Source organism: Haliotis rufescens, unplaced genomic scaffold, assembly GCF_023055435.1.
Source record: "Haliotis rufescens isolate VD_foot unplaced genomic scaffold, xgHalRufe1.0.p SCAF_18, whole genome shotgun sequence".
NCBI lineage: Eukaryota > Metazoa > Mollusca > Gastropoda > Lepetellida > Haliotidae > Haliotis > Haliotis rufescens.
This window is the reverse complement of record NW_025963868.1, coordinates 6862679-6878424: the sequence shown is the minus strand read 5'-3', so window position 1 is coordinate 6878424 and position 15746 is coordinate 6862679. Positions and strand designations below refer to the sequence as shown.

General features: G+C 43.7%; 1 protein-coding gene across 1 annotated transcript in view; it reads left to right on the top strand.

Moving 5' to 3' along the window:
• LOC124149663 (fibrocystin-L-like) overlaps positions 1-15746 on the top strand; it is a 60629-nt gene that overhangs the window by 42193 nt on the left and 2690 nt on the right. Inside the window, exons 39-48 of the mRNA XM_048398137.1 lie at positions 15-245; positions 868-1581; positions 2486-2651; positions 3892-4124; positions 6095-6340; positions 7984-8810; positions 10184-10561; positions 11059-11434; positions 11963-12144; positions 14069-14198. Of these exons, the coding sequence (XP_048254094.1) occupies positions 15-245; positions 868-1581; positions 2486-2651; positions 3892-4124; positions 6095-6340; positions 7984-8810; positions 10184-10561; positions 11059-11434; positions 11963-12144; positions 14069-14198 (3483 nt within the window). The remainder of the gene's footprint in view (positions 1-14; positions 246-867; positions 1582-2485; positions 2652-3891; positions 4125-6094; positions 6341-7983; positions 8811-10183; positions 10562-11058; positions 11435-11962; positions 12145-14068; positions 14199-15746) is intronic.

The window sequence follows — 15746 nt, the reverse complement described above, 5'->3', positions numbered from 1 at the left end:
TTTCTTTTGTCCAGGATTTGCAAAGATTCAGAACGTTGAATTTTTCCACACGGGCCAAGAAGGGTACACGATGTCCTACGATCCTCGCTTCTCCGTCGCCTTCGTGGACGTCAGCAACGTTGGAGAACGTTCCTCCTACGTCCGTCGCAATGCCTTCCACAACTGCTTTTCCCGAGCTATCGGCGCCTTTGGCATCAGCGACCTTCTGATAGAAGACAACGTTGTACACCACACTGTGGGACCAGGTATATATATATATATCTATTGTAACAATAGTGCCAAGCTTTTAATATAAGATGTCAGCAGAGTTGCATCCCTTAGTCGTGCCAGGATCCGCTGTTCAAGGCAATAATGATGAAATAATTGCTAGTATCGTGCTTAGTATTGTTCTTATATTTATCCAGATGAATTTTGCTTTGGTCTATATTGTGATATTTACCTTGATGTTTACTGAAAATAGTTTTACTGTAAACTGCCGGACAAAAAAAGCATACACTCGATTTGACAAAAAAACTTGCAATAGTTGTCAAAACGTTACTGGGCTGAAAATAGTTGCTGAAACACTACAAGCTTAAGGTTCAAAACACAACTATAATCCCCGAATCAAATACATCGCCATTGAATTAAGATGTCTTGTTTGTATCATTTTACCCACCATTGAACATGGGTGTATACTCTTTTTGACAGTGTATGTATCATTTGTTGTAGTCGCCATACGGCTGAAATATCGCCAATGTGACTATTAATATCAGTTTATTTTACTCACACATATTTATCAAAAATTAATAACACTTCCATGAGCAGCGTTTTAAAAAAAATATTTTAGGTAATAATTTTTTTTTAATTTCCATTGATATTTATTTTCAGGAATTGTCTCAAACTCTGACAACAGTACCCTGATCAGAAATCTTGTGACACTGTCCATCTGGCCCGGGGGGTACCAGGACAGGGTGGAACCCCTAAACGAGGAATACGAAGGCGGCATCGAGGCTATCGCCGCAACTAACCTCGTTCTCAGAGACAACGTGGTTGCCGGAAGTGAGAGAATGGGCTACCACACACCAGGCGATGGGTGTACCGGAAACGCTCTGTGGAGTGGAAACGAGGCTCACTCTAACCTCATGGGCGTGGGAATCTTCCCAAAGGAGACTGGGGTCAGCGGAACCTGCATCCGATATTCCAACGTCATTGCATGGAAGAACGTGGACTTCGGTTTTTATTACAATAACCCAGCCAGCTTCCTCGGCGAGAGCCTCGTGTCTGTGGAAAATGGAGTCGGTGTCTTCCCCTTTGTCGTCGGACCGGGTTCAGTAGCTCATCAGACTTCAGATAAATACGTCACCGTGAGAGATTCCTTTTTTGTTGGCAAGACGTCAGCATTCGACTGCACCAGCGACGTCGTGGATCAGTCTGACGTCAACATCCAACTGAGCAGCGTCAGTCGAAGCTGGGGCAATGGCACCCATGGCAAGGTTGGAATCTCGTGGCCAAATTTCAGTGCTGGCCCGAACAATGCACCTGACAAACCTTTCATTGGAGTTATGGCTTATCAAGCCATCAGTGGCATCATGCATCTCACCAGTGAGTGATATTCTGTTTTTCTTTAAACAAAACAATTGATTGACGTGATTGATTAAATAATGTTAGAAGTGATAATTGAAACATTTGTACGATCATATACATGTATGCTCGTCAGTTGTCAGGAACATATATTTTTAGACAGCATATCTTTCTGATTTGTACAATTATGTTTTTGATGTAGATTTAGAATTATAGTTATTCTCAGAAAACGTGAGAAACATTACCGAAATATTTTAATGTGTACAATGGGTGAGTTAGTGAGTGAGTTGTGTTTAACGCCACTTTTAACAGTACTCGTGGGTAGACGTCTGAGTCCTGCATCATTGCGGGCTTTCCTCCAACATTAGGCTGACACGCCGTAATAAAACTGGAATGCTGTTCAAAGTAGCGTTAAGCCAAACTCACCCACTCTTTTCTTTGTCCCGAATACCGAAATGTTTCAAACAGAAGGAATCGGCATCGTATGAAATACGAGGTAATTGATGCCACACGAAAACATCCCAAATGTATCTGTCGTTCTGTACAGTCGGTACCTTTCCCTACTGACAAACGCATGACATTAGAATATCATTAACTCTGTGAAAGTTGTGTTATTCCTCTTCGATTATACGTCATCAAGTTTGTTTGGACGATAATGACAGGTACTGTTTTTTTGGAACCAATGTGGAAAAACGCATGGTTTTCCTTATGAAAAGTTTGTCAGCCGCCATCTTTTGATGAAGAAAAACTGATTGTCGGTATTGGGGGAAATGTTGATCTATTTCCACTGAACTTGTTAGTCTGACACCTCGCTATGTTCACGTTTCTAATTACTGGGTACAGATGAAACAGTTCGAAAGAAATCATCATGCGATGAATATTTTTGCGTTCTCTGTCTGCTTCACATATACTGTGTACACTACAGATGTGACCTTCGCCAATTTTGGCACGTCATGCACGTCCAGCCACGACTACGCCATCACCACCAACCCCAACAACGACGACTGCATCCACCCCATCGAGTCCCAGTCGCTCGCCTTCCACAACGTGCAGCCTGGCAACAAGCTGTTCATCCACATCCCTAGGGTCGGGTAAGTCGGAGTTGTTTATTGTTTTGCGCCTCACTCAGCCATATTCCAACTCGACGGCCTGTAAATAACCGAATCTCGGCCAGGAAAACCAGTGGTTGATGTTATGAGTATCATTCCGCTCTGTCTGGGTAGGATGACATTGCATTCAGACATGTCACGGAGCTTGACCAGCCAATACAATTCAGCCGTTTCTTACGATAAGCAGAGGGGGTGGGAAAGCCTAGTGGTTTAATCGTCCGCTTGTCATGCCAAAGACTGAATCTCATTGGTTAATTCATACCACGTGGAGCGGTCGGGTAGCCTATTGTTAAAGCGTTCGCTCGTCACGCCGAAGATCCGGGTTCGATTCCCGACATGGGTACAATGTGTGAAGCCCATTTCTGGTGTCCCCCGCCGTGATATTGCTGGAATATTGCTAAAAGCGGCGTAAAACCAAACTCACTCCCTCACTCATACCATGTGACTAAACAGTAAATTCCAATGTTGAAATAACAATTGAAATCTAACCTGAAAGGTTTCTTCACATCAAGTGATAAACAGTGACTTCGAATATTGACTCGTTGCAAGGTCACTCTTTTTACGTCGCAAATACAAGGGGTGGCGAACCGTACATGTCGTGAGGTAGGGAAAATTTCCGTTTCAAGGTTAATAAAATAATTAAGTTTTCTGGTATACAACTACACACAAAGTATATAATAAATAGGATATTCAGCGGTATCTCTTGAAATATCATGTTTCTTTCATTTTGTGACACGCGACACATGAAACTTCCTCCGTATACCGAAGACCACTCTTCATTCAGCACTCCTCATTCAGCACTCTTCATTCAGCACTCTTCATTCAGCACTCTTCATTCAGCACTCCTCATTCAGCACTCTTCATTCAGCACTCTTCATTCAGCACTCCTCATTCAGCACTCTTCATTCAGCACTCTTCATTCAGCACTCTTCATTCAGCACTCCTCATTCAGCACTCTTCATTCAGCACTCTTCATTCAGCACTCTTCATTCAGCACTCCTCATTCAGCACTCTTCATTCAGCACTCCTCATTCAGCACTCTTCATTCAGCACTCTTCATTCAGCACTCCTCATTCAGCACTCCTCATTCAGCACTCTTCATTCAGCACTCCTCATTCAGCACTCTTCATTCAGCACTCCTCATTCAGCACTCTTCATTCAGCACTCCTCATTCAGCACTCTTCATTCAGCACTCTTCATTCATAGATCTGTTCCTTTACAGTAAAATCAACTCTGCTGATTGTGTTGACATGGACTGTGATGGCCTTAAGAAGGCCTTCATCAAGGACCTGGATGGCTCCATCCTCGGCACACCGGGGGCAGCGATACCGTTGTCCGAGCATTCGTGGAATGGCGACCCCAGAAGAGGGTTGGGGGACTACCGGGTACCAAAGGTCATGCAGACAGCCTTGGATGGCACCAAGATACCACTGGACTATTTGGCTCCTTTTAAAGGTAATATCATACACAACCCATAAACCGATTTTAGCAATATTCCTGCAAAACATGGTGGGGGGCACTAGAAATTGGCTTCACACATTGTACCCATGAGGAGAATTGAACCCGGCCTCCGGCATGATAAGCAAATACTTTAACCTTGGGGCGAAACAGGATTCGATCACAATCATAGGGTTCTGGCGTGCCCAAGGGACGCAACTCTACACAGTGGATTGTGGCACCTAAGACGACCGAGCCATCCCTGCCCCCTTGGATTACGTGAGGTCACAACTGATGGTAGAAAAGGACATTTTCATTGTGTATGGTAACATCTTAATCTCCATCGGCGGATCGGGTGGTCATATACTCTTAAAAAAAAGAAACGCAATGCGGATATCTTTGGCCACTAAAGAAAAAATAGCGGACTAATATGTGCAAAATGAGGGTTTAATGTGTTAAAGTGTCAAAGATAAATTTCCCGGATCAAAATGATCACAACAAGGACACGCAAACCATGAGTGGGGAACATGCACGATTAGGAAAAACGCACCCAGTGCATTAATAAAAGGGCCATGGAGCTGTACGCACTGCACGTGCAGCAGCACTATGAACGGTATTAAGGTGCATTTTTCTTATTTTCCTTCCTCGCACAAATCTGGCTTTGCGTTTCTTTTTTTGAAGAGTATATTATGTACAAGGCATGGGGTGTGTGTAACAATTATTATATTTGGGATAACAAATTACTGGCTTGAGTCTCAGAGTAAGGCACCTAATCGCCAGCACACAAACTCTGCCATCTAACGCACTGTGTGTTGGCGATTAAGTGGCTCAATCTTAGAGTGCGGGTTCGAATCCTGGATGGGATACTAGAATTTGTATACAGTGAACTACGGTTATAACGAACACGCTTATAACGAACTGACGGATATAACGAACCATGTTTTTGGTCCTGTCTATTTGCTGTATATATTCCGTACATTTGCTTATAATGAACTACGGTTAAAACGAATTAAAATTAGTGGTCCCTTTAAGTTCTTTATAACCGTAGTTTACCGTACTTCGAAAATGTTATCCCAAATAGAACATTTGTTACATTTGACCACTTTCTAAATGGCATTGTGTGTTCCTGGGTAATGTGATTGTTTCTTATTTACCTGTTTTTCGTAATAAATGAATAAACCGATCCTCATTCGTAATTATAGAATTGGGTATGGGTCGGGTGGTCGTAATAGAAATAAGCATGTAACCCACCAGGAGAAAAGAACATTGTGGATGAAAAATCACATTTTGACGTCTTTTTATATTTTAAAACTACAATATCCTAGATCCCAAAAATACAATTCATAACCTTAAATTCATATATATTACGTAGGTACGTGGCATCAAACATTATGCTCATTTCCTGCAAAGTCCTATTTTCAGAATAATAGCTGTTTATGTGATGATTGCAGTGTATAGATATAATGTCTGATTAATTGAAAGTAGACACACATGCTGACATATTTTGAAATAATGCTTTTGTTGCATTGCGAACTAAGGGGAGAAATCTAGAATTTTTTGTACAGTGTACGATTTTCACGGAAGGAAGTTGACGTCAAACGTCTTTCTTTAAGACGTTTGTAATACAACTATTTCCGAGCACCAATAGAGGCGGTCGGGTAGCCTAGTGGTTAAAGCGTTCGCTCGTCACGCCGAAGACCCGGGTTCGATTACCCACATGGGTACAATGTGTGAAGCCCATTTCTGGTGTCCCCCGCCGTGACATTGCTGGAATATTGCTAAAAGCGGCGTAAAACCATACTCACTCACTCCTAGCACCAATTAGGTCCCTTTTCTCCTGGTCGGTCACATATGTGTGGCGATCACGCCGTCCACTGATCAATGCTTGAACACAAAAATCAGCAAAAAAACCAACATCTCGGAACGCAATGACATGGCACGACCCCTGTTTCCTGTGTTTAATTCTGAACTCTCCCACATCGTTCCAGGTGTCTACAGGAACCCAAGCTGCGTGTACCACGACGACTGGCGGGCCTACGAGTGCCACGACCTGGACTATGAGATGCTTGTGATTGAAAGCATGGACCCTGACACCGAGACCCGGAGACTGTCGCCGGTGGCCATACTGAGCGAGGGCTACCTTGACCTCATCAACGGCCCCCAGGACCACGGCTGGTGCAGCGGCTACACGTGCAGGAAGAGGCTGTCCACCTTCCAGGCCATCGTGGCAACCAGTAAGATGTTTTTCAGAAGTTTGTCATTCGTGACCAGCTCGTGTTATTCCGGGACAAGCCGAATGGCGACTCGTGCCCCTCTCGTGGCCATTTTTGCGACAGGGTTCCGTCTTAGCGCAAACGGGCATACCTAAAACAATTGTCAACTCGTTGCGTAATGGTTCACACATTTTCCCCATATATCATATATTTTTCAGATGCAATTTAAAGCACATCGGGACGTGCGGAATTATTCAGTATAATTGAACACATTTAACTGTGTCTTGGGTATATTTTCGATGCAAGACATATGTAAAATCAAAAATTATTTCTGAGGGATTCTTTGACGAAGAACGTGAAATGATACGCGCATTCTGATTGGTTTGTCGTATTTTCGCACATAACATTCATCGATAGGGGGACGAGTCTTCTTGCAGGTGACGGAAAGGGGCGAGTGGTGACGAATGGAAGCGTGTTAGCTAAGATTCATTCGTGACTAACTCGTGTCATTCCGGGACAAGCTTCATGGCGACTCGTGCCGCTCTCGTGGCCATTTTGACGACTGGGTACCGTCTAAGCGCAAAAGGGCTTACCTAAAAGAATTGTCAACATATTGCGTAATGATTCATGTATATTTCCCCAATATATCATATATATTCCAGCTGCTATTGAAAACACTTCGAGAGCTACGGCATTATATAGTATGATTCAACACATTTAACTGATTCGTGGGTATTTATTTAGATGTAAGACGTGTAAAATAAAATAAAATACTCCTGTGGGATTCTTTGTATAATTAACAATCAATCTCATTAAAATCAGACCTCAGTTCTCGCTACCGCTAAACAAAGATCTGAGGACATTCCATTCACGTCAGAACGACCTTTCATCCGACCAATCAGAGCATCGCTTACCAGATCAGGAAAGTGACTATCGGAATGTGATTTCTAATCATGCAACCTCGAAAACTTTGACTCCGAACGATAGTTACGTGTTTAACGACTGAATCCGTACAATCTAGACCATCTATTAGCCATTCCAGAATGTTCTTTTGTTCAGGTTTCAAATTTGTTATCGAAAATTTGTCCAAATATGTTTGGAAGCGTAGTCGCAAATTTGAAATTAGTGCCTTAAAGTACGAGAAAGCTGCCTTCTGATTGGTCATTCCATTGGTCGGTCAAAGTTCGCACAAGGTCGGTCTGACGTGACCCGTAATGGGATGTCCTCAGATCTTTGTTTAACGGTAGCGAGAACTAAGATCTGATTTTAATGAGATTGAATTAACAATAGGAAGGCGTAGCTCGGTTTTATGCATTATTGTCTGTAGTAAAGTTCATGTGTGTGAGAGGCCTGTATTCTATCAGTATATAAATACCTGTAAAGAAATACATGCACGTAAGTTCGATGGTACGTTCGGTAATTACGCGAAGTGTCGTTATTCTTTTCTGCTAGAACTCAAAGTTGAATTGGTAATCGTGATGTATTTTGCATATTTTACGCAAATGGGCAGATTATTCAGAGCTCTGTTATTTCTCCCCTTCCCTGCTGAGAGGTTTTTTTCGATGAGAGAAACAAGAATTTTAATAAACAGCTGTTTGTATAATTTATTATCAACCATTTTGACAACCCATTTCAGCGATAATAATATTAACATTTATTCACAGATAAAACCTTCGACATCTACTTCACAAGCACCACGCCTCAGACAACCCGGTACCATCTTCTGAACTCGAACTCCGACCAGAGCGTTAGAATCGGCGTCTGGTTCGGCAGACCTAACCGTCTTGACGTCTACGTCGGCGGAAACACGTACGTCATGCCCAAGAACGGCGAGACGAAAAATGGGCGCTTCTCCTTAAGAACCGATATGACGCCAACCCAGTTTATGCCCGATCCGGCAACTGACGTCATTGGCACCAACTACATCGACAGAGAGGAGAAGATGGTGTTCTTCGTCGTCACGGGAGCAGCGTTTGTTGAGATCAGAACAGCCTCAGTTATAATCGTCTCCTACACCCTCCCCGCCATGACGGTCGATGAGTTCTTCGGGGAGAACCTTGTCAGCAATCTTGCCGCCTTCCTCAACGTCGATCCCAGGAAGATCCGCATTGTAGACGTCATCAACGAGCAGTCTGTTGGAAGGAGGAAGAGGTCAGCAGCGGGCACCAAAGTCAATGTGGAAATAGGTGACGAACCTGGCGATTCATCGCCCCTGGCCTACTCCGATATCCAGCAACTCGAGACGTCAATATCCAATGGCGTGGCTCTGGGTACGATGAACGTGCTTCCGAACGGCACAGTGCCTCTGTCTGTGGGTCTGATCACATCCACCCCTCCTGTCGACAGTGCTGAGTGGCAGGACGTCAGTGTTGATGATGAACCGTATGTTCTCAACAAGGCTGGGAGCATGGCTGTCCACGAGACCCCTGTCCCTGGTAGAGAGCTGAAGGTGTTTGATACGCCCATTAGGCTTAGAGTATATGATGACTCGGTACGTATTATTAACGCCACTTACGTATTTAACGTTTAACGTTTTAACGTATTTCAGTATTGAATAGTATTTCAGCATGCCGTGTCAGTTTGTTGTTGGAGTGAGTGAGTGAGTGAGTGAGTGAGTTAGATTTAACACCGCTTTTAACAGTATTCCAGTTATATCGCGGCGTGTCAGCCTAATGTGGGAGGGAAGCCCGAAGTGATGTAGGTCTCAGACGTTTACCACTTCGGTGAAACCCACGAGCACGGGTATTGTGCTGACAAACCTAGAAACATAAACAGCACCAGTCAATAATAAGTTCCTGTCGTGACTAAGGGATGCAAATCCATACAACGAGTAAATGCGTTTTTATTTCGTCTCCTGAATTAATGTTCTTGGTCTTTGTACTAGCCTACTATAAACCGCGCAAAATGTTCGTTTGTTTGTTTATTGTTTAACGCAGCACTCAGCAATATTCCAGCTATACCTGTAAATAATCGAGCCTGGACCAGACAATCCAGTGATTAACATCATGAGCATAGATCTATGAAAGTTATGGAAACAATGCAACAATTCTTTTGTAAACATCATTTTGATTAATAATTGCGTGCAGAAAACTAACCGCGAATCAAATGAAACAGCCATATTTGGGACATATACTGTTCTTCTTTCCACTGAGGTCAATGTCATGTGTAGATGTTTAAAAAAGATAAGGTGAAGGGAACTAGAGTTTAACGTCGCTAAATGCACGCGACGTGTAATGTGACGTGAGAGCGTGCGTGCGTGCGTGCGTGCGTGCGTGCGTGCGTGCGTGAGTGCTTGTACTAATCCGGACAAGCACCGGTTTTATAGTGCTATCCCACTGAGATACCATGCCACAGTTTAACATGAATACCCCTCTCAGACACAGTATACTGACTCCGAACCATCCAGGAAGGGTAACAACAAGTACCATCTTTTAACGTATTTTGGTATGACGCTGCCAGGGATCGAATCCTGGACCTCCCGCTCTCCGGACAGACGCTCTATTCATTAGACCAGTGAAGCGGTCAAACAAAATACAGTTAACTACGGTTATAACGACCTCAAAGGGACCACTAATTTTAGTTCGTTATAACCGTAGTTCGTTAAAGCATATATACAGCATATATACATCAAATGGCCGGGACTAAAAAATAAGTTCGTTATATCGGTCATTTCGTTATAAGCGCGTTCGTTATAACCGTAGTTTACTGTAGGACAATTAAAAGAACAAGAATACAAATTGGTCTTCCCTTTAAGATTGGAATTAGCCAGTTAAACGTCCATGTATTGCAACAAGAGGCCAATAATATAGAAATGTTGTTGTAGTTTGGATGTGTTCTTTAATATGTAATTTTGTTTCTTTTCAGGCCGAGCCTCTGAGTATTGTTGGATCAAACACTCAGCCCTGGCAGGTCACGGCGAACTTGACCTTGGGAGCTGGCAGCCATTCCTCCGCTGTATTACAAGGGGCAACAACTGTGTCCTTCAGTAACGGCTGGGCTAATTTCACAGATCTCGCCATTTCTCATCCTGGGTCGGATTACTCTATCACCTTCACAGTTGTCTCCCCTGTTGAGGCGGGCAACTTTACGACAACCGTGTCTTCATTAACAGTTCTAGCGCGACGCATGACGGCAGAAATGGTGTCCACGACCACGGATCCGCTAGAGGGCGAACTCATCTCGCTCACGCTGGAGCTACGAGACAAGGACACAGGTTCTGCCTTGTCCGACATTGCATGGAGGGTGAGGAATCACGGTTCTTTCTAGAGACCGACCACTTCATATTCGGCAGGGAAATAATAATTTGCAAAATACAAATTGATCGGTTCCTCCCTAGAATCCTTGCAATTAATTCCTGGAACAAGTTAGTTGTGTCTCTTGATGTGATATTCCTGAATAATATTAATACCGAAGTATGGGGCACGGATGGCCCAGTTGTCTAAGGCGCTGCAATTAGCTGTGCAGAGTTGCGTCCCTTGGGCACGCCAGAAACCTATGATTGTGGGTTCGAATCCCGGTTCGCCCCGATAATGTTTCTTGGTTTGTCAGCACCATACTCATGCTCGTGGGTTTCACCGAAGTGGTAAACGTCTGAGACCTGCATCACTTCGGTCTTTCCTCCCACATCAAGCTGTCACGCATTGATATAACTGAAATACTGTTAAAAGCGGCGTTCAACCCAACTCACTCGCCCACTCACTAAAAGGCAAATTGGCTCAATACCACAATGTCTGTTTCAGGGCCACACCTGGAATGTCACGGTCTCTCTGGCCAGCGGTTCCATCCTGAACGGCACCCTGGACGGCGTATTCAACCCCTTGACCGGTAGAGTGGACTACACTGACCTCTCCATCCCTGAGATCGGACGCTACTACCTGTCCTTCAACGTGTGGTCAACACCGTCCGAGTACAACTTCACCGTGGAGACGTACGTCGACGTGACGACGGCTTCACTTCAGAATCTCGTCGTCGAGAAGTCCAGCGCTTGTCAGTTCAAGTTTGACGTCACGTATGACGCAGCTCAGTCGCCTAAGGATGCCGCGGTGTTTGCCAACGCTTGGGCTATCAAGAACAAGAACAACGGGGTCAGAGTGACGGGCGTCAGCGCATCCCCAGGTACGTCAGAACATTTTTTCAGTCTCAATAACAAACCTCTCCCGTTTTGTTCCGGGTCTTAAGCAACCCGTCCTTGCCCTAAGAGGCGACTAAATTGATCGGGTGGTCAGGCTAGCTGACTTGATTGATGCATGTCATCGTGTACCAGTTGCGTTGATCGATGCTAATGATATCAATCAGTGGATTGTCTTGTCCAGGCACGATTATTTACAAATCACCGTCATATAGATAGAATATTGGTGAGTGCGGCGTTAAACATTAAATACACAAAACAATAAAAATCGCACCGTTTGAAAGATTTAGATATCAAATGCCGCCTTATTATTTAGAGTAAATCCGTTTCTTAATTTGATATCAAACATTTGTTTTAAACGACCCATATGGCAGGGTTATAGCGAAAACTCATAATACTTTCTGCTTATTTCATTTACCACAAAATACAAAAAAAAAGTTTGTTTCTTTTTTATTTCAACCGCCGACCTTTTGACGTACCATATACTGATGGTTTAGCATATATTAACCTTGCAGGTAGCGTCATAGTAACCTTGACCTTTGAGGGTAGGAGCAGCAACGTGACGGGCATGATCTCTGACCTGTGTGTCGAGGTCGAGTTGAGGTCCACCGAATACACCTTCGGAGGTCAGAGTGTCGCCATGTCACCCTACATGATGGTGGACGGCCTGTCGTACTACGGAAACTGCGGCGCCAAGGTGAGCACATGAACACAACGATCATATATGTACTGTGGCGAATTGGGTAGTATGCCAGAACCTTAATGTGAGTGAGTGAGTTGGATTTATCGCCGCTTTTAACAGTATTCAAGTTATATCGCGGCGTGTCAGCTTAATGTGGGAGGAAAGCCCGAAGTGATGCAGGTCTCAGACGTTTACCTCTTCGGTGAAACCCACGAGCACGGGCATGGTGCTGACAAACCTAGAAACATAATCGGGGTGAACCGGGATTCGAACCCACAAGCATAGGTTTCTGGCGTGCCCAAGGGACGCAACTCTGCACAGCGAATCGCGGCGCCTCAGACGACTTGGTTAGCCGTGCCCCCCGAGCCTTAATGTGGAAACAGGGGCAGGAAAAGCTGCATGTGTCTCACTGTTTTCTCTCCTCTTTGGGACCTCCATGTAATTACTATCCAGGTTAGGTGTGTGGAGTGTGTGTCTACGTCGTCTCCTTGGAACCAACAATTTAATTAATTTTATCGGGTTTAGGAGTGCGTGTGTCTTCTCTTTGGGCCTTCCATGTAATTAATATCCAGGCTAGGTGTGTGGAGTGTGTGTATGCGTCGTCTCCTTGGAACCAACAATTTAATTAATTTTATCGGGTTTAGGAGTGCGTGTGTCTTCTCTTTGGGCCTTCCATGTAATTAATATCCAGGCTAGGTGTGTGGAGTGTGTGTATGCGTCGTCTCCTTGGAACCAACAATTTAATTAATTTTATCGGGTTTAGGAGTGTGTGTGTCTTCTCTTTGGGACCTGCCATGTAATTAATATTATCGAGGTTGTGTGCGTGCGTGCGTGCGTGTGTGCGTGCGTGCGTGCGTGAGTGAGTGCGTGAGTGTGTAAACTTTTAATTCATTTCTGTGAAAGGAGCCTGACAATCAATTTAACTACATATTTTTTTACCATGACATCACACAAGTTCAGTGACCATTGTCCAAGTGAAAAACATCAGACTACATTTGCTTTAGAAACATCAAATGAATCCCAGACCACCCCATCATATCAATGATCCCTTAAGAAGTGACTCATGTGGATTTGATGGTTACTGGCCCAGATTTGATAACTTAGAATCCGCCGTGAGATTGCTGGAATAATGGTAAGATGTGGACCCACGCATCCGCCTCTTCCTGACTCACTGGTATAGCATTACATGTACCTACATTGCTGTCCACGATCAGTTAAAACGATTTGCTGATGTGTCGTTAAATGTATGTCTATGTACCCATATGGATAAACCATTATTTTAGAGAACCAGTATTAATTTTTAATGACTGGTTTAAAAAAGGTATAGTTACGATAAAAGACTTGTATTATGAAAACGGATGGATCCCTTTCCCACGTTTACAACAACTTTATGATCTTAAAGGAACTTTTCTCGACTATAACCGTATGTTTTTTTAATATTCCAAGAAGTTGGAGACAAAATATTGATAAAAATCTACATTCCTCTTCTAATCTCACAGTATCTCCTTGGATTTATGATCTTACACGATATATTAAAGGAACAAAAGTGTTTTATAATAAACTGATAGGGAATTACCTCCCTCTCCCTAAATCTTGTTTGAAATGGGAAAATCAGCTGGGATGCTCTTTTCCATGGAATCAAATATTCAGTGTATATTGCCATGGGTTAAGGGACACAAAACTCAGGGATTTCCAGTTTAGATTTATTCATAAAGTCATATTTACTAAACGTGAGTTATTAAGAATGAAGATGTGGACCCACGCATCCGCCTCTTCCTGACTCACTGGTGTAGCATTACCTACATTGCTGTTCACGTTCAGTTAAAACGATTTGCTGATGTGTCGTTAAATGTATGTCTCTCATCCATAGCCTTGCCCTCTATCCACTTTTGAAAACATGAATGCATGACACTAATTCAAAGAGTTTCTGATATTGTAGAAGACGTCCAACGGTCTACATCCGGCTGCTCTGGCCGCCATCATTATCCTCAGCATCACTGTAGTCGTCCTCGTCGTGATATTCGTGGTTTGGAAGGTCAAGGTCTTACCAAAAACAAAGACGTCATTCAGTAAGTTGCATGAAGCTTCGTCAAGTTAGACATTCCTATCATGTTTTCATTGTGTTAGAAGGAAGATTCACATTGTTGACACCAGTATTGCAGATTGTGCGGGTTGCAGACGGAACAGCTTCCCACCGCTCTATTGCTGGTCGTGTGTTGCGAATAAATTGATCAGGTGGTCCATTTGGGACCAACTCGTGTTATTCCGAGACAAGCCGAATAGCGACTCGTGCCCCTCTCATGGCCATTTATACGACTGGGTTCCGTCAAAGCGCAAACGGGCATAGCTAAAAGAATTGTCTACTCGTTGCGAAATGATTAACGTTTATTTCCCCTATACCGGTATATAAAATGAGGTAAATGTTCACTCGGTGTACATGTAATATATAATAAAATAATCAAACTAATAACATATAAATAAAATAATGAAACTGATATAAAGAAGATGTTGGACTAACGTGGACTTTATTATTTTATTATATATTATATATATATATATATATACACCACATCGGGACTTATAGTATGATTGAACACGTTTCACTGTATTTTGGGTATATTTTTAGATGCAAGACATACGTAAAATCAAAAATTATTCCTGAAGGATTCTTTGACCGAAGTACTTGAAGTCTTACGCGCATTCTGATTGGTTCGTCGATAGGGGGACGAGTCTCTTGTAGGAAAGGGGCGAATGGTGACGAATGAATATGAGTCGTTGCTATTTTGTGGTCCAGACTCCATTCTGCATTGGCCGCGTGTGATATCAGTGCGGCATTTAGAAAACGAGTGACAACAGGGGTTTGGGGTTAGCCTAAATGTTCAACATTCGCTCGCCAGCTCGAAGACCCTCGTTCGATTCCCAACTTGAGTAGAACAGACGAAGCCCATTCTTTATTGTCCCTTCTTGCCATAATATGGCTGGAACAAGCTGAATGCATGGTCACTCACTCACTCATTACCCTCACTGCTAAGGGACCGCCTCCGTGGTCTAGTGGTAGAGCGTCCGCCCGGAGAGCGGAAGGTCCGGGGTTCTATCCCCGGCCGCGTCATACCAAAAGACGTTAAAAGATGGTACTTGTTGTTACCCCGTCTGGCGCTCAGCATTAAGGGGCTAAAAACAAGGCTAAAACAAGGACTGGTCGGCTCGGAGTCAGTACACTGTGTCTGAGTGGGGTATCCATGTTTAACTGCGGCATGGTACCTCAGTGAGCTAGCACTATAAATCGGCATCAGTCCGGACTACTACAAGCAGCCACACAAACACACACACGTACATGCACGTCGCTATAGAAGTGCAATAAAACGCGACGTTAAACCCCATTTCACCTCACCTCACTGCTAAGGGTTCTCTTGCCAAAGCCGGGCGGTGGGGTAGCCTTTGGTTAAAGGGTTCGCTTGTCACGCCGAAGACCAAGGTTCGATTACCCACATGGGTACAGTGTGTGAAGCCCATTTCTGGTGTCTATTGCTGGAATATTGCTAAAATTGCCAAAGCAAAGATCTAGGTTAGATTCCCACCGTCATATTGCCGAAAAATACTTATCCACACACTCACTT